Source organism: Vigna unguiculata, chromosome 1, assembly GCF_037176805.1.
Source record: "Vigna unguiculata cultivar grain cowpea cultivar isolate G323 ecotype 2 chromosome 1, ASM3717680v1, whole genome shotgun sequence".
In the NCBI taxonomy this organism is placed as follows: domain Eukaryota; kingdom Viridiplantae; phylum Streptophyta; class Magnoliopsida; order Fabales; family Fabaceae; genus Vigna; species Vigna unguiculata.
The window spans coordinates 43,729,704-43,748,640 of NC_140792.1; the positions used below are offsets into that span (position 1 = coordinate 43,729,704).

At 34.7% G+C, this 18,937-nt stretch overlaps 1 protein-coding gene across 1 annotated transcript; it reads right to left on the reverse strand.

The window, feature by feature from the left end:
- Positions 1-2,460: 2,460 nt before the first annotated feature.
- On the reverse strand, positions 2,461-6,027 carry LOC114192772 (NPL4-like protein B). The gene is made up of 2 exons (XM_028082588.2): positions 4,837-6,027; positions 2,461-2,993 (listed from the first exon to the last, which is right to left on the reverse strand). Exons 1-2 carry the CDS (start codon positions 5,818-5,820, stop codon positions 2,739-2,741), a joined length of 1,239 nt encoding a protein of 412 aa, XP_027938389.1. The 5' UTR covers positions 5,821-6,027; the 3' UTR covers positions 2,461-2,738.
- Positions 6,028-18,937: the final 12,910 nt, after the last annotated feature.

The following is an 18,937-nucleotide window of genomic DNA, read 5'->3' on the forward strand; positions in this document are numbered from 1 at the left end:
GAGATTTTTCTGGTGAATGGAAAGAAAATTTGAGTTATTTCATATTATAGTTTCAATTTTATTTTACAGTTGTAAATTCAATAATATTTTGAATATGTAGAACTTGAATCCATCTAACTCTAAAAATAATAATTATTACATGGTATAATCTTCTAATTCTTATATTATTTATACGTTTTCGTCTATTTATTAATTTTTATTTTATTTTATCAGGTGATCCAATTTGAACTAAATCAAATTGATTTTTGCTATACTAATTTAAATTGAGTCAAATAAATTTTATAAATAATAGAAATATGTGATAAACCGATTTGGAATATTACTAATTCCGAATTTATTTTCATCAAAATTTATACAAATATTTTGTTCTCAATTTCATTGGACCCTCCATTGAGATGTGTGAAGAATAGTTTAAAATGGTGCTATCTTTATAGCCTTTTTTATGTAACTATAATTTTAAGCGAGTTGCTTATTATATATTTTTTATTTCGAAGTATGTTTACGTTTTATTAATTTGTTTACATAGTCCTAACTAATAATTTTTTCGTATTAATTAAATTAAGAATGTAATTAAAAAAGTATGTATCATCTTAAAAAATTAAGAATTAGTGTGACCATTTATGCTTTGAGCGTCTCTTGCAACTTTTGAAATCCGTGATAATTTTATTAAGTTGTTTCCACTTTTATTGAGTGGCCTCTCCAGCACACAATGCAATGCAGTTGTATTGTAACTGCTCTAATTCACAAGTTAACAAATTGGTCATGTGTGCCTAATATGGTAAAGGTGTCACTAGAGCCAAGAAGGGTAAATTTGATTGTAAAATTATTAAAATGGTGCAACTCTTAAAAAAATTCGAGATTTGATAAGTCATGACATGTTGCCATAACTTTATAACAAAAAAATTGTACAAAAATTATTTCGCTGCGGCTAAAATGAATTCGTGTCAAATTTGTACGATTTGTTTGAAAAAATTAAAGTTATTGTAGCTTGAAACTACTTTGATTAAAGTTAATTATGTTTTTAATCTAATAATAAACTTGTGTCATGTTTGTATAGTTTTAGTTGTGTTGTGAAGTGTATTGAAGTCGTGAAATGTTGCAACAACTTTTGTGTCTGTAGATTGTACTCAAAGTGTGCAAAATTAAAAAGACTTATTTATTATTGAAGTCTTTGGTGTTTAGCACAATTTCACTATGTTACCATATCATTCTCATTTTTCACTTATGTATAATAAAAGTGATGAACAAGATTAGCTTTTCTTTTATTGTGTAATAAATTTATTTAAGATGTAATGAAGAAATAAATAAATATTAAATGAAGGTAAAGAAAAATAATCTTTGAATGTGGTAAATATTATAGATTGAAAGTTTATAAGAAAAAATAATGAATTGAAAATACAGTAAACAAAGTGTATTATAGGGTTGTGAAAAATTTTACAAGTGTTGAAATTTTGGTGCCCATATAGACAATTGCCTGTATTATGACTTTTATTTGTACAATAGTTTTTTATTTAGAATTGACTGGTTCATTTCATTTTGGATAAATCGTAGTTGGTCTATCTTATTCCTTACAATGCATCATTTCATATATTAAATTGGGTTCATGTAAGTAAATCGATAATCTTCACTTTGAAGAAAATGAAATCGAACCTCATAAATCTTGAAGATCAATTACAAACTATATTCATAATGAAATGAATCGGTCAATGTTCATATAATAGAAATCAAATAACAGGTAGATAGTAAAATTTCATTTATTGTAAAATTATTCACAACCTTACCAAGCACTTTATTTTCGATACATCATATTTTTCTTATAAAACCCCCAATTTACTCCATTTAACATTTATTTATTTTTTTAATTACTTCAATTTAATATGTTTAATTATACAATAAAAAAATCATTCTTATTTATAATTTTTATTATACAAAAAAAAATGAAGAATTATACAATACAACGAAGTCATACTAGACACCACAACATCATTTAATTTCCTACCTCGCTTTCTATCTTTTCTAGGAGTGTAACTTTTTATTAATTTTTTTATTTTTATTTTTTTTTCTATAAGAAATTAAAGAAGAAAAAAATAACGAAATTTTTTCCTAAATATTCAATTAGTTTATATTTATATTTAGAAAGTCATTAATTTTTTTTTTTTGATAAATTAGTCAATCCATACTGTATTTATCTTTTAGAAAGATATATATTAATTGCCTTCTTTTAAAAGTCCTTACAAAAAACTCTATTATTTTTCAATGGATGCAGAACATATACAGAAATCACAATCCAGTGTTTTTTGCCTTTGGAAATGAGGAGGTAACATAGGACAAGGCATTCTTTATGCGTGTCTAGAAACCTTCGAGGAGCACAATATTAACGAAATTGTTCATAGATAAGATCGATACCCGCTGAACAAGCAGTATATGTGAAAAGATATAGCAGAAGCCGTGAACACACAGTTAAAAAACATCGTCTTCATACTATATAATTTGAAACATTATCGCCCTTAAAATAGTGACTAATGGTTGTAAGAGTTATCTCTAATTAATTTAAACAATAAAACAAGTGAACCACATCAGCTCATTTTCAGTAAATCGAGAGATCCGAGATTTTCAGTGGCAATACTATGAAGAAGCAATGTACAAATCTCCAACATAAACATTCTGCGAGTGCTATGGAGCTATGGAGCAATATGCACCGTGTTGCTGCAAAGGGCCTGAATGTAGAGTGCATAGCATCAAGCGGCATTTGCCATAGACTCAATAAGGATCTGGTAACCTTCTGGTATAGATGTCTGTGTCTGCACACATGCCGTCAATGCAGGGACATCAGCATTCAGGTCTAAAACCCTTGCCAGTACAAGAAGAAGGTGAAAATCAGAAATTCGCTTCACAAATGGAAGACTTTTTGTCCTGTCCAGATGATTCCTCAAAGCCTTCATAGTCATCTGAGTGTTCCGGTTCTCAATGGGAAACGATGATGAAAGAGGACCCTGCATTTGGGTGACAAGACACTGGTAAGTTACTGATGGTTGTAATACAAATCAAACTATATGATTTTTATGCTTTGAAGAAAAGAAACATTTTTATGAAGCCTGAAATTATAGCAACATACACTTGGTTCAAGTCACAGGTATACAAAAAAAAGATTAAAAAACTTTTTGTGTTGACATCTGTATAACATTTGACAGTTTATTACTTCAAATAAAGAGAGAACAAAATATAGTCAATCATTTAGCAATCTGCAGCACATAAATTTGGCTAACCCTGGTTAAAGAGACCATGTGCCTGATTGTCTATTTTAGAGCTTAGATTTTTTAACTAAATAGTATTGCTATAATTCTTTTAGCTTAACAGATACTTATTAAGTTAATTTTTTTTGGGTAAGGAGTTACTGGATCCTGAAGTTCAAAACAAAAAGGAAAATATGGGGTAGAAGTCAAAAACTACTAAAACTAACTCCTTTAAAAGCTCGGGACCAACTGTTTTAGAAGCTGCCTTTTTTTTTTAAGTTCTTTTTGTTAAAAAGGTTGATTGTATGGAAGCTCATTTTCTTAACAAAATGACAGGACAACTATTTAACAAACATTGCCTATCCAATACCTAACAAGCACAGGACAACTATTTAACAAAGAAAGCCTCTGTAGTAGCAATTGACAACTAAGAAATATCATATGATCCTTCCATATTCTTTTCACATTTTAAGTTATCTGAAGATTCCTTAAACAAAAATAAATACCTTCCAGATAAATCATGTTCAGGGAATTAACTAGTTTGCAGGAAAAATAATACAGGTGGAAATATTTCTTGATTCCCTAAAGAGGTTAAAGACTAGAACAACTAAGTGACATGATTAAAAAAGAACACAATTTTATATTAAACTAGCGCTTGTTGATCAAATTTTCAGTCACAAAATACAGGCATTATCTGTTTATTACTTCGATACGCTGAAATCTGTTCTGTAAATCTGTGGAAACTTCCAGATCAGATATTAAGCCTATACTCACAACAGTAGACAATTAAAAGAAGGAAAGTTCAGATATAAGATCATGTCACATTAACCATCACCATGGAATCCATGGTACTTTAACTAATTAAACTTGATGTATGGAAGAAGAGAAAATCACTCTGAACCGGGCTTTCTTGATTTTACTACAGTCCATTGAATCTAATTAGGCACATCCTCAAAGGGTGGAATTAGCTTATGCTGAAACAGCTATTCTCTTCCTTTACTACCATGAATTCATACCCTATACAGTCCAACTGATCCATCCATAAAAAAGAGCCATACCCAACAACAGCACTGAGTAAGCCACCATTTGGTACCAAAATGAAATATCAACGTGAATTGCCTAAAATCAATATTAAATTGCCCAGCTTATTGCATTTGATGGGTTACCCCAGATGCTCCAAAAGAAACTAGAAGAATATGGAATTATTTCCTTTCCATCAATTCCCCCTACAGATCCACCCCAAAAAATTTTCGATTTTACAAAAATAAGGTTTTTGCAAGCCCAATTGTGGCAGAATCAACAGCAATTCTACAGTTTAAAGATTAAAGCTACAAGCACCTCATGAAAATAAACAGTTTCGAAGTTTATCCTAGTGGTTATGAGAAAAATAATTAATCTTTAATAAAGAGTTGTAAAAGAAAACCAATGGTATAGACGGCGAATAACTCTTAGCGGCTGAACTAAAATACAGCCTAAGGGTAGAACAGAACAGGAGTACAACAGACGTCCACCATAATTCAGCAAACATGGTAACATGTAATAGACAATCACAATCACATTGACATGGAGCAAGCATAAAGAGAACATAAACAAGGAACCATACCTGATGATCTGAGATTTTGACGACGACCAAGAAGAAATCATTGTCAACTTCTTTGGTATCCTTAACCCCGACAACCACATCCTTCTTCATCTTAGACAACTTGGGATCATCGTCGTCCTTTATCTCGGTCTCAAACCACCCTTCCTTGAACAATCTCACGCACACATCACTAATCTGAAACGCTTCAAAATGCACATCCGCACCCATATCTTCATTCACCTCAAGCTTAACAACCGCAGTAACCCACTCTTTCAATCCACTCTCAGCATGGTACTCCGCAGCCTGAAGCACCTCCCTATTCGATAAAGTATAGTCCTTCTTGTCCTGGCTTATAGTCTGCGTGAAAATGAACCCTACCCTCCTCATCCCCAACCCCGCCGCAATAGCCTCCACGAGTTTCTCCTCTTCGGGGTCTCTGAAAAACAAGAGATTTTCTTCGGACCCCTGCTGCGGCGGCTCGTAGATGAAGTCCACCTCCACCTTCCCCTCCTCGGAAACTGTGCCATACATGAAGCCGCCGCGCTTGACCGCGAAGGCGAGCGTGTCGTTCACGTAGTGCTGGAACGCGTTGGCGCAGTCGCGGTCGAAGGAGACGAGCTCGCAGTGCGGATTCTCCTGGCGCGTGACGCGCATCTGCTTGGCGATGAGGTCGTCCATGGTCATCTTGCGGCCGAAGGAGCCCGCCGGGTTGAAGGCGGGGCCCGCCACGTGGCGCTCGCCTTCGTAAGTCAAAAAGACGATTGAGCCGTGGGCGAGGTTGAGAGATGAGAGAGTGAGGTCGGGGTTGGCCATATCGGTGAATCGATGGAGATCTTCACGCGATTTCGCCAATAGAAGGTTCTGGTTGGTGGAAAGGGTTTGGTTGTGAACCGGAATTCTCAATTGGGCTTCGATAATCCGTTTTAGCTCCGACACTGTGGTGGTGTGCGGGTTTTCGACGATTACTCGCTCCAGGCCGTCGCGGCTTCGAAGTCTGAGCATCATGGTGAAGAATTGAGGGTTGCTTATGTTTGGGATTTGTTGCGTATGAATGTGGAATTAGGGTTATATAGAAGATATTTAGGAGTGGAATTGGGGAATAGAATGTGGAATGAGTGATGGCTTGGGGAAGTAGAAAAGGTGCAGAGAAGCAAAAGAGGTTTGATGGTGAAGAAGAAGAGGGTGGTGTGATGATGAGAGTGACAGATAGTAAGACAGAGGAGGTTGTGCCCTTTCATGTGAAGAGATTATATTATATAGCCCCACTTCACTCATATTGGGCCTTCGCTTAGATCCCCAAATTCATTCTGTTACAAATAACTTCTTTTTTTTTTTTTTTCATAATTCTAATATTTTAAAATATATTATTCAAATGAATTAGATCTGAATTCACATTTTAGAAAAATATTATTCTAAAACAGTTAAAAAATAATTCCATATTATTGGTCAACAACATTCTAAATTCTTAGTTACGAAATCAATTTTTTTTCTAAATTGTATAATTTATTTCTTTTAATAAAATACGGGCGCAGGTATTTACATTTGTTTTATCTTTTTATTAAATTAAAATAATATAATTTTAAATACATGTACACATAGTTTTGTGAAAAAGATAATGAAAAATATTAAAGTAAAATAATTATATATATAATATTGTAACGGTGATATTAAAATATTCATATATAGTTACTATTTTTAAGTAGAAAGTTATTTAATTAATTTTTATCTATTAAAAGATTAAAATGTTTAATTAAAAATGAAATAAATACAATAAAATGTATCTTCTGTAAGACCCACTTTAATTTTGTCCTAAAATTTAAGGGCCTCTCTTAGTCAGTTGAGCCTAAGGCTGGCCCATAGGGCATCCCAAAACCCCTAAACCAGCCTAACCCTCTCATGTTCTGCCCACTTTGCAAAATCAACCATCTTACTCCTCTTTTCCCCTCAAACAGTGTTCTGCTAGGGCTCGAAGCTCATTTAGATTCAAGTCAGCTCAACCTCATTCTCTGCTCCACCTCTTGAGTATGCCCCTGAAGCTGTTGGGTTCGTTGCCGTAGGTGCATGTGCTTTCCACTAGCATCTGTCCAGGTGAGGGAAGCTAGGATTTTTCATGCTTTTATAAATAATGTGTCTTTTTTGTTTCTGTTGGGTGCTCTTGATAATTTGATGCGCTTTTGATGGTGTGAAAATAATCGATGTATTATTTTCTGGATGGATTTTGGGCTTTGCATGCGTGAGAGCAGGTGAGATCTGCTATGCTCGCCTAAGCGAGCTGTTTCTCGCCCAAACGGGAAGCTCTCGCCTAAACGAGGAGCTCTCGCCTAAGCGAGAATGGCAATAACTCGCCGCCTTTTAGTTTCGAGTGCTCGCCTAAGCGAAGGCCTCTCGCTTGAGCGAGAACTTGAAGTACTCTTTGTTTTCAATCTCGCTTAAGCGAAAGTTTTTCGCTTGAGCGAGAGACCCTATTGCCTGAGCGAGAGAGCTCCTTAACTTGAGCGAGATTGACGGTTGTTAAATGCTTGTATGCTCCCATGATTGAATTATTGAATTGTTTACTCTTTTAAAGCATGAAATATGATGCCAACGTTTTATACAACGTGCTTGTGTTTTCTTAAATTTTTGTCGTTTGGGATTTTGTGTTTTTACACGTTGAAACCATTAAAAAGCTGTCAGTTTAGCTTAAGCGAGGGATTTTAGCTTAAGCGAGATCAGTCTCGCTTAAGCGAGAATTTCTAGCTTAAGCGAGATCAGTCTAGATTAAGCGAGAATTTCTAGCTTAAGCGAGACCAATCTAGCTTAAGCGAGACCAGTCTAGCTTAAGCGAGAATTGCTGCAGAATTTTAATTCCTTACTTTAACTTTAACTTGTGGATTGATTCAACTACTTTAAAAGCATGAATTGGGAGAATGGGTATGAGTAGAATGGTTTATGGTCTGTGATTGATAAGTTTAACATGACCTTGGCATGTGACTTGTATGAGATGGTTGGTAATCAAAGTGGCATGGTGTCGGTATGAATTACACTTCTATATTCATGAATTGGGAAGGATGATTTGGAATGGATTCAACATGGAACATGTATGAGGATGGATTATAAAGGTTGGCATGAGATTTATAAGCATGATAAATATTACTGTTTGTTTGAATATGTATAGTATGTGGTCAGTACGTAATTCCTTGGAATCTCTAGGTGAGATTTCAGGGTCGTGCTTCAGTGGTCGGGACGTAATTCCATAGCCCCTGTTAGTGGATGTCCATGGTGGTGCCCCATCTATATAACTTGGTAAGGATTCAAGGTAAGGATCGCATCCTGACACTCTAAGGAGTCAGTTAGTTTCACTTAGAGCGGACTGACTTCTGTGGTGAGAGTAGCAGGAGGCCTGAAACTCATTAAGGGCTAACCATGTGTGTGAGGAAAATTGATTCATTGTAACACTTGTAAGACATAGCTCGGGGGTGAGCAGAGGTATCCACCACAAGTGCAAGCATCCGCTGAATCCGACCAGGTTATATGTATCCGGATGAGCCGAGTCTTAGTGTATTGATTTGAAAGTCATAACATGCTTGGGTGTTGTATGTATATTAGATTGTGAAAGTATACCTGATTGCATGATGAAAATCTTTTTGGCTCTAGCTTACCCTTTGCTTGTTTGATTGCTTGTATGTTGTTCTTCTACTTTTGCGATGATCATCAATTTATTGATGGGAGCAGATGCGAGAGGAAATCGTGGTCAACATGGGAGAGATGAATCCGCTGCATAGTCTTCCTGGGCTTGACTTCTTGTGCTGATTGGGCTTTTCTTTTAGGGCAATGGCCCATGTATTGTTTGGCCTTTGGGCTTCTTTTTTTGAAAACTTTGTCGTTATTCCTCTAGGTTTTATGTTGGCATCGTGGTGTGCCTTGGTTACTGTACGGAGTTGTGATTGTACTCCAGGACTGATTAACATACTATTCTATGTGACATTCCTTTTAATTTGGTTTAGTAATTAAATGGGACGTTACATTAATGGTATCAGAGCAGTTCGTCCTTAGGATGACTTGAGGTTTTGGGTTTGTCATGCCTCGCGTGCGTAAGTTGCCAAGTCTAGTTGAGGTTGTTAATGAAACCAAAAGTTTTAAGAACAGAAAACGTCTTGATAAAGTGATGAGGGTGCACACTCATGACTAGATCAAAAGTTGTTTTTCCTTTCTTAATTCTAATGGTTTAGGGAAGGAAGGATGATAGACGGAAGGTTTGGGTGTCTGTAGATGATGGAGTGTTGCCTTGTATGTTCTAGTTTATCCTGTTACGCCTCTGTGTTTTGTGTCTCGTGTCTGTAGCGATGAGGGAAACTTGACCTACTCACCCTTACCAAGATTTAGGAGGAAATCTCTTGTCTCAAAGGTGCGAAAATGTAGAAGATTGTATATTGATAGATAATGAAAGTTAAGTCTTGGTTTAGAGGACTGAGAAATGATGTTGAAAGTTAAGAAGCAACGCTTTGGGCTGAGAGAGAGGTACAAGATCAAGTTCTAAGATCGTACACCACAAGTTTTAGAAGAAGAGTTCAGCTTAGAGATTAGTATATGAGAAAATATCGGTGCGTGCTCATGTGGCAAGGTTTGAGGTTGAGGATGGAGGCCCTGAACTGTATATGGAAAGCAGACGTGAAGATGGAAGCTTATGGGAGACAAAGCTTTGAAGATAAGCCAAGTGTAATGATGTTATAGGAGAATGGAGTATATTAGGAGTTATATACTAGATTAATTCCAAAAGAAGTAGTCGAGTCTTCTCAACAGTAGTAGTTACCAAAGTTAGGAGGAGAAAGGATGTTCTAAGTAAAATGGCCCACAAAAGTGGAAGGATTGACATTGGATATGAGATGGACGATTTCAAGCATCAGAAGGAGAAACACATAGTTAAGTTTGTTCTTGTAGGGAAGGACAATTAGTAATGTCACAACACGAGGAAAGGGGAAGGGAAAACAAAAGTTTTTGAGTAGCTATGAGAGTGTTTGTGAGGATTGGCACTAAAGTGGCCAGCACAGGTAATCTAATTTAAAAGATACATGTTACAGAGGTGGTGATTGGATTATGGGTTTTGGCTTCGCTTAGGGTCATACACTCTTTGATATCGCCAGTATGGTATAGGAGTCATGGTTGTCTGCAAGAAGGAGCTGAGTTTGAGGAGGTGGTTTTTGTTACAATAGCGACCAAGTGAAGATTCGCTCGGGTGTGTGGTGCCTTCGTGGTGATCAAAACGTTTAAATTCAAACCCAATTTGAATTGTTTGCTTTGCAAGGTTGGGACATAGTCTCAAGGGTGAATTGATTATTTTCTCAATCTCATTGTAATAAGCTGAGGCAACGAACAAGGTGGTGTTCTTTGATTTAAAAGAGATAAGTCAGTGATTGCGTATGAAGTACGAATCAAACTAAATAGTGGAGGGGAGAGTGTCACGTGAATCAGAGTCATCTGATAAAGGAAAGTGAATACTAGACGCAAAGGATCTCGGTAGCAGAAGAGTTTGTAGACGTATTATGAAGCAAGTATTAGAATTTTAACTTTGGTGTGGTGAAGTTCACTTTTGAATTGGTGTCTGAAGGAGGACTTGTGCCAATAATTTCTAATTGGATGGTTCCTACTGAGAATTTGAAGTAAATACGGAAGTGGGGGAGATGTTGGAGAAGTAGTGGCTTATACTAAATATAACGACAATGATGACTGCGAGTTTGGTGAATCTTAAAGGAGAGGAAATGGGAGGATAAACTGTTCAAGGGTAAACGTTGGATAAGGGAGGATAAAATTTTTGGCCTGTGGTTTTAAGGGGTGGAAACATGATAAAGGTAAGAAATTTCAAACAGGTTAGCGGTATCATCAAGGTTTAGCGGAGGGTTTTCCAAGTGTGAAGAGAGTCCTTAAAATGTTCGAGAGGAGTATTGACAAATGTTGGAGTGACTAGTAAGACATATGGTTTAAAAAGGGTGGATGCGATGTTGAGAAAAGAGGATGTTAAAGCTATAAACAGGGGAGTCAAAAGGGTTTTGCAAGTTCCATAAAAGTTTTGGAGTAAGGTTTTTCAGTGATGATTGATTCCTTGTCACGACAGACATGAAAGGAGCATCATTTTGAGTAAACAGATAAGTGACTTTGTGTGTTGATCAGAGTAGCGCAGCGGGATGACGACAAGTGATACTTATGAAGGGTAAGAGGTGCGTGAAAAGAACTATCTTACTCACGACCTAAAGTATTACTACGACAACCAGTTCTTGTTGAACAACAAAAGTGTCGTTCTTATGAGTATTAATTAAAGAGGTTCACAGAATCATTTAGAGTTGGAATTATGGGGTTACTTAGAGAAAGTTGTGCAAGAGTAGTAGAAGATGGTTTGAGTTATGATTTCAAGTTAGAGTGCCAACTTGGAATTGAGAAAGTGAGAGTAGATGTTTAGTCAAGGAATGAAATTCAAGATCCGTGATTTGACAAGTTAAGAGTAAGGGTTGATCGAGAAACATAAGTGTTTGGGTTGGAAAGAGAATGTGTGAGGAGATTTCATTAGTTTAGTCATCCGACTAGAATTAGTGAGTCTCTCAACAAGGTTAGGGAAGAAGCAATTCAGAAAAATCTAGTTGAGAAGTATATTAGAGTTGATAGGTATAAATCAAACTAAAAATTTCAAGTCAAGGAAAGACATGATTCTAAGGCTTTTGTGGAAGGATGGTTACAAGTTAGTAGATCGGAAATGAAGGTGAGATACCGAAATGAATTTGGTGGTTGTAAAAGAGGGAAGTGTAATTTGGAAATGGAATGACTTAGTTGTGGATTTTGCTACCATTGGTTGAAGTAGTACAGAAGGCAAGATGTTATGAGTGTCGTTATGCGTAAAAGTGGTCAGGAGTGCTGATAGTGAGGTAGTGGGCCAGAACTCAATAGTGATCAAGTTAGTGGAGTGATGCATAAAGGAGCGAACAAGGTGACGAGAAGTGATAACGAACATGCTTTAGTTTCAGACTTAAAGTGATCCAAGACTTTGATAAAAACCTACAACAGGTATGGGAAAACATATGGTGGGTGAGTCAGTATATTAGACACAAGTTAGTTAGGCAAGTATGAGGGAGCAATCCCAGTGTTAAGGTTGTAGGTTGGAAGTTACTTCGAGAGTAGTGACTAAACCAATCTACACAGTTGAACACATATCGCTTAGCACAGAGGTAAAGTTTCCAGTTACTATAGGTGTTGGAGTCGTTTTATTAGTCATGTCTAAGTGGTGGTTGTCGGATGAAATGAGGAAAACGTAGTTTTCTTCCCATCTCGTCGGTGAATTTTCGAGGTCGAAAATTTTTGTTGTTGGGGAGAATGTAAGACCCACTTTAATTTTGTCCTAAAATTTAAGGGCCTCTCTTAGTCAGTTGGGCCTAAGGCTGGCCCATAGGGCATCCCAAAACCCCTAAACCAGCCTAACCCTCTCATGTTCTGCCCACTTTGCAAAATCAACCATCTTACTCCTCTTTTCCCCTCAAACAGTGTTCTGCTAGGGCTCGAAGCTCATTTAGATTCAAGTCAGCTCAACCTCATTCTCTGCTCCACCTCTTGAGTATGCCCCTGAAGCTGTTGGGTTCGTTGCCGTAGGTGCATGTGCTTTCCACTAGCATCTGTCCAGGTGAGGGAAGCTAGGATTTTTCCTGCTTTTATAAATAATGTGTCTTTTTTGTTTCTGTTGGGTGCTCTTGATAATTTGATGCGCTTTTGATGGTGTGAAAATAATCGATGTATTATTTTCTGGATGGATTTTGGGCTTTGCATGCGTGAGAGCAGGTGAGATCTGCTATGCTCGCCTAAGCGAGCTGTTTCTCGCCCAAACGGGAAGCTCTCGCCTAAACGAGGAGCTCTCGCCTAAGCAAGAATGGCAATAACTCGCCGCCTTTTAGTTTCGAGTGCTCGCCTGAGCGAAGGCCTCTCGCTTGAGCGAGAACTTGAAGTACTCTTTGTTTTCAATCTCGCTTAAGCGAAAGTTTTTCGCTTGAGCGAGAGACCCTATTGCCTGAGCGAGAGAGCTCCTTAACTTGAGCGAGATTGACGGTTGTTAAATGCTTGTATGCTCCCATGATTGAATTATTGAATTGTTTACTCTTTTAAAGCATGAAATATGATGCCAACGTTTTATACAACGTGCTTGTGTTTTCTTAAATTTTTGTCGTTTGGGATTTTGTGTTTTTACACGTTGAAACCATTAAAAAGCTGTCAGTTTAGCTTAAGCGAGGGATTTTAGCTTAAGCGAGATCAGTCTCGCTTAAGCGAGAATTTCTAGCTTAAGCAAGATCAGTCTAGATTAAGCGAGAATTTCTAGCTTAAGCGAGACCAATCTAGCTTAAGCGAGACCAGTCTAGCTTAAGCGAGAATTGTTGCAGAATTTTAATTCCTTACTTTAACTTTAACTTGTGGATTGATTCAACTACTTTAAAAGCATGAATTGGGAGAATGGGTATGAGTAGAATGGTTTATGGTCTGTGATTGATAAGTTTAACATGACCTTGGCATGTGACTTGTATGAGATGGTTGGTAATCAAAGTGGCATGGTGTCGGTATGAATTACACTTCTATATTCATGAATTGGGAAGGATGATTTGGAATGGATTCAACATGGAACATGTATGAGGATGGATTATAAAGGTTGGCATGAGATTTATAAGCATGATAAATATTACTGTTTGTTTGAATATGTATAGTATGTGGTCAGTACGTAATTCCTTGGAATCTCTAGGTGAGATTTCAGGGTCGTGCTTCAGTGGTCGGGACGTAATTCCATAGCCCCTGTTAGTGGATGTCCATGGTGGTGCCCCATCTATATAACTTGGTAAGGATTCAAGGTAAGGATCGCATCCTGACACTCTAAGGAGTCAGTTAGTTTCACTTAGAGCGGACTGACTTCTGTGGTGAGAGTAGCAGGAGGCCTGAAACTCATTAAGGGCTAACCTTGTGTGTGAGGAAAATTGATTCGTTGTAACACTTGTAACACATAGCTCGGGGGTGAGCAGAGGTATCCACCACAAGTGCAAGCATCCGCTGAATCCGACCAGGTTATATGTATCCGGATGAGTCGAGTCTTAGTGTATTGATTTGAAAGTCATAACATGCTTGGGTGTTGTATGTATATTAGATTGTGAAAGTATACCTGATTGCATGATGAAAATCTTTTTGGCTCTAGCTTACCCTTTGCTTGTTTGATTGCTTGTATGTTGTTCTTCTACTTTTGCGATGATCATCAATTTATTGATGGGAGCAAATGCGAGAGGAAATCGTGGTCAACATGGGAGAGATGAATCCGCTGCATAGTCTTCCTGGGCTGGACTTCTTGTGCTGATTGGGCTTTTCTTTTAGGGCAATGGCCCATGTATTGTTTGGCCTTTGGGCTTCTTTTTTTGAAAACTTTGTCGTTATTCCTCTAGGTTTTATGTTGGCATCGTGGTGTGCCTTGGTTACTGTACGGAGTTGTGATTGTACTCCAGGACTGATTAACATACTATTCTATGTGACATTCCTTTTAATTTGGTTTAGTAATTAAATGGGACGTTACATCTTCTGTATGTATTAATACTTCTTTTGAAAGAAATATATATATATATATATATATATATATATATATATATATATATATATATATATATATATATATATATATATATATATATATTAAAAGGTTATTCGGAAGATGCAGAAAAGAATTACAAGCAGAAACCTTATATTCCAATCTTTCTGTTTAGTTATTATCCTTCTTATTTAACAGAAGTAATAAAGAGAAAATCCTAATTTTGATGCTATTCATCTTTTAAAATAAGATTTTGAATTTTTAATTACTTTTACGATTTTTATCATCATATTTGTAGAAAAGTGTGTAACTTGATTTTTTTTTCTCATTTTTGATCATGTGATTTAATTATTTTAGTTTCATCCGTACGATTGAATGAGATTGTACACAGAAAAAAATATATAATAAAAAAAATATGATAAGATAAAAAAATATTTTAAAATTTATAAAAGTTAGTACTTTTATAATTTTTAGTTTTTCTGTTATGATTTTTTTTATGTATTTTTTTTTTATATTAAAGAATATTTCACTTTTATAAAATTATTTTATTTATTAGGATAGATAAAATTAATCTAACTTCATTTAACTATAATCATTTACATCATATTAAAGTAAGAAAAATTAAACTATTTATAATAAAAATTAAATATTATTGTTTTATTATTCTGTTTTAAAAAACTGAGCTTTTATGGATTAAATATTCACTAATTGAATTATTTTTTCTTTTTTCTTTTACTTTTTTGTGACCTCCTATCATAAACACCGTACACACTCCAATTTAATTCAATCACCACTATCCACACAATGATCAATAGCTTCTCATCACCATCACCATCGTTGAAGGTCATGTCGTCCCTTCCCCGTTGCTCTCAGTCTTCGTATGGAATGTCTTTTTGTGAACCCCACACTCAGTGCAATTCTAACACCCCACACTTCACCCCATGGAATGTCTTTTTGTGAACCCCAACCCTAACACTTTATCCTTCTTTTATTTGTCTTTTGCATTCTTCTCATCTTTTTATACTTAATGTTTCACCATTTCCATTTTTTATTTTCTTTTTAAATTTTTTTCTTCAATATATATGCTTTTGCCATTTTTGGAACTCGTTATCCGCTTTGACAACATAATTGTTTTTGTCAATGGTTAATATATACCAATTTAAGTTTGTCTTTTGGATGTTTTTTATTGAAAATATATAGTTTGTTTATGTTATTATTAATACACTTGTTATATTTAATTTGGAGAATAACATTGTGCTTCTTTTTTTTTACTGGAAGTAAAAAATTTGTTTATTTTATTATTTATACATTTAACATTCTGTTTCATTTATTGAGGAGGGACCTTTCGATTGTGGTATTGGTGTTGAATTTGGATGTGACATTCTTTTCACAATTACAAAGCAACTTTCCTTTGACACTAAGGCAATGAAGCGATTCAATTTCGTTCGGTTTGGTTTGGTTTGGTTCAGTTTGGTTTGGTTCAGTTCAGTTCGGTTCAGTTCGATTCAGTTTGGTTCGGTTCGGTTCGGTCTGGTTCAGTTCGGTTCGTTTCGGTTCAGTTCGGTTCGTTTTGGTTCAGTTCAGTTCGATTCGGTCCGGTTTGGTTCGGCTCGGTTCAGTTCGGTCTGGTTCGGTCCGGTTTGGTTTGGTTCGGTTTGGTCTAATTCGGTTTGGTTCGGTCTGGTCCGGTCCGATTCGGTTTGGTTCGGTTCAGTGCGGTTTAGTTCGGTTTGGTCTGGTTCAGTCCGATTTGGTTTGGTTCGGTCTGGTTCGGTTCGGTTCGGTTTGGTCTGGTTCAGTTCAGTTCAGTCCGGTACGGTTCGGTTTGGTCCAATTCGGTTTGGTTCGGTCTGGTCCGGTCCGGTTTGGTTCGGTCTGATTCGGTCCAGTCCAGTTTTGTTCGGTTCGGTTCGGTTCGGTCCGATTCGGTCCAGTCTGGTTCGATTTCGTTCGGTCCGGTTCGGTCCGTCTAGTTCTCTCTTGTCTGATTTGGTTTGGTCTGGTTCGGTCTGATTTGGTTTGGTTTGGTTTGATTCGGTGCGGTTTGGTTCGATTCAATTTCGTTTGGTTTGGTTCGGTCCGGTCCGATTCAATCCGGTTTGGTCTGGTCCGATTCTCTCTTGTCCGGTCCAATCCAATCTAGTTCTTTCTTGTTCGATCCAGTTCGGTCCGATTTGGTTCTCTCTTGTCCAGTTCGGTCCGATTTGGTTATCTCTTATTCGATCTGGTTCATTTCAGTTTGTTCGGTTCGGTCTGGTCCGATCTGATTCTCTCTTATTTGGTTCTCTCCTATTTGGTCCGATTCATTTCTCTCCAATCCGATTCATATCTCTTCAATTCGATTCAGTTCTCTTCATTCCAGTCCGATCCAGTTAAGCTTCAATATGGTATGTTAGTGTTATATTCATAGTATTAATTACTAATAGGATAAATTTATATATATATATATATATATATATATATATATATATATATATATAATATTACATATTGTACATAAATAAAATTGAATAACAATTAAAATATTTATTAATTTTTAAAATATTAATAAAACAGTTGATAAAGTTATAAAATACTTTTAAAAAATTATAAAAGAAAAAGACAAATATTTAAGTTTTAAAATATTTGAGAGGTTTACTTGCTAAATCAAACGTTCAAAAAATTAAAATAATAATAATTTATATTTACACATTGAATTTTTTATCTTTATGAAGTTTAATTATTATATTATATTTATATGGTGATAAAATTACATCTATAAAAACAAAAATAGGTATATAAAAAATTATTAAAAACAATATTTTATACATGATAAAAAAATAACAAATACAAATATAAAAAGAAGTAAAATTAATCATATGTGTTATAGAAATAATTTCATACATCACTGGATGAAACTGTACAAAGAAAATAATTAAAATCTATGAAAAATATTATTATTGAAAATGTATAAAGTTGTTAATGGTTCTAAATGATGATATAAAAATAATTGATAAGTATGATAATCTGATTATTTAATATATACTTTCTTTAGTATTTATTTTACGTTAACCATAATATTATATATCCTAGAAAGATTAAATATAATTTTAGATTCAAAATATAAAAGTATATTATATGAACAAAATAAAGTGAGAATAAAGATTTAGAAGATCCCCCTCTTGGGATGTCAAATACCTGCTTTTTGTTGTAATGATTAGATATTTATTTTATCACCACCTATTACAATTTGATATTTCTTTAATTTTCATATGTTTTTATACAATTTTTTATTTTCATATTTTTAAAATATAATTTTGGTTCAATTTTCAATTTTTGTATGTTTATATTTATATTTAAGCCAACGAATTTTTTTCTAATAATATCATAAACAAATAGATTTATTAAATAAAAGGTTATTTGTCATATTTTATATTGCATTATGTCATTAGTTTGTTCTTATGAAATATATATATGAACTGTGGTATGAATTAAACGTAATCTTAAATATTATCACGTTTTTTAATTTTTCCTACCCTTGATATTTGACTGCACAATGAATATTGCAGTGCACAACATGAATAAATATTTACAACGAGAGTGAAAAAATAAATATAAAACTGAAAATAGCTAAAAGAATTTTAAATGATGATATAAAATAATACTAAATTAATTATATCTTAACTGTTTTAGATCCTGCACATTTTTCTTTTAAATAACTTTTAAAGCCACGTATTTTATTTTTTTCTGTAATTTATTAATATCTTTAAACCCGCTTGAAAAAACAAAAAAAAAGATAGTAATATATAATAATTCATCTGAAAAAAAAATGTTGAAGTCTTTTTTTTTATCAAACTTCATATTTTTTGTTGCCTTGTGTGAGACAATGAAACAAAAAAGCATTGTAATGTTGGTTTAAAAATGTAATTTACAACAATATGAGGAAAATTAAATGTTGGTTTAAAGCTGTAATTTATGATTCTAGTACTTTTTAAAACACAAATTAAAATATAAAACATGGTCTAACATGATATTTTAACTGTGAAAATAATAAAAATTACACTTTAAAAAATTGTATTTTATTTTCCCTTCCAAAATATCGGTTGGAAAGATGGTATATCTTTCAATGACATATAAGTCTCCCATACATCCAAAATAATTCTTCATTCTTGTAGTACTTTTCTGGTGCTATTTTCCTTCTATTATTTAATGTGACAAAGTTTACTTACTTTCCATTCTAATATCTACGGTTATTTCTTCTTCATTTTCCTTCCTACAATCCTTCTCATAACTCATCCAATCTCAAATTCTCTTATCCTTCTTATAAAAATTTCATGTCAGGCAAGAAGATAACATTATATTTGAATAGTCTTAGATAAACTTTTCTGTTCAATGCACCATGCATGTGTTAAGGTCTAGAATAGTAGTGATATTTGAGTTTGTATCATAACCTTGGAATGCTTGTTAATTGGGGTTAGAATCTTGAGGTAATACAGGAGTTTCTATAAGGTAAATTCCACAAGAACAAAGGAAATTTAATGCAATGGGATCTAACTATTTAAATCACAATTTAAGCTA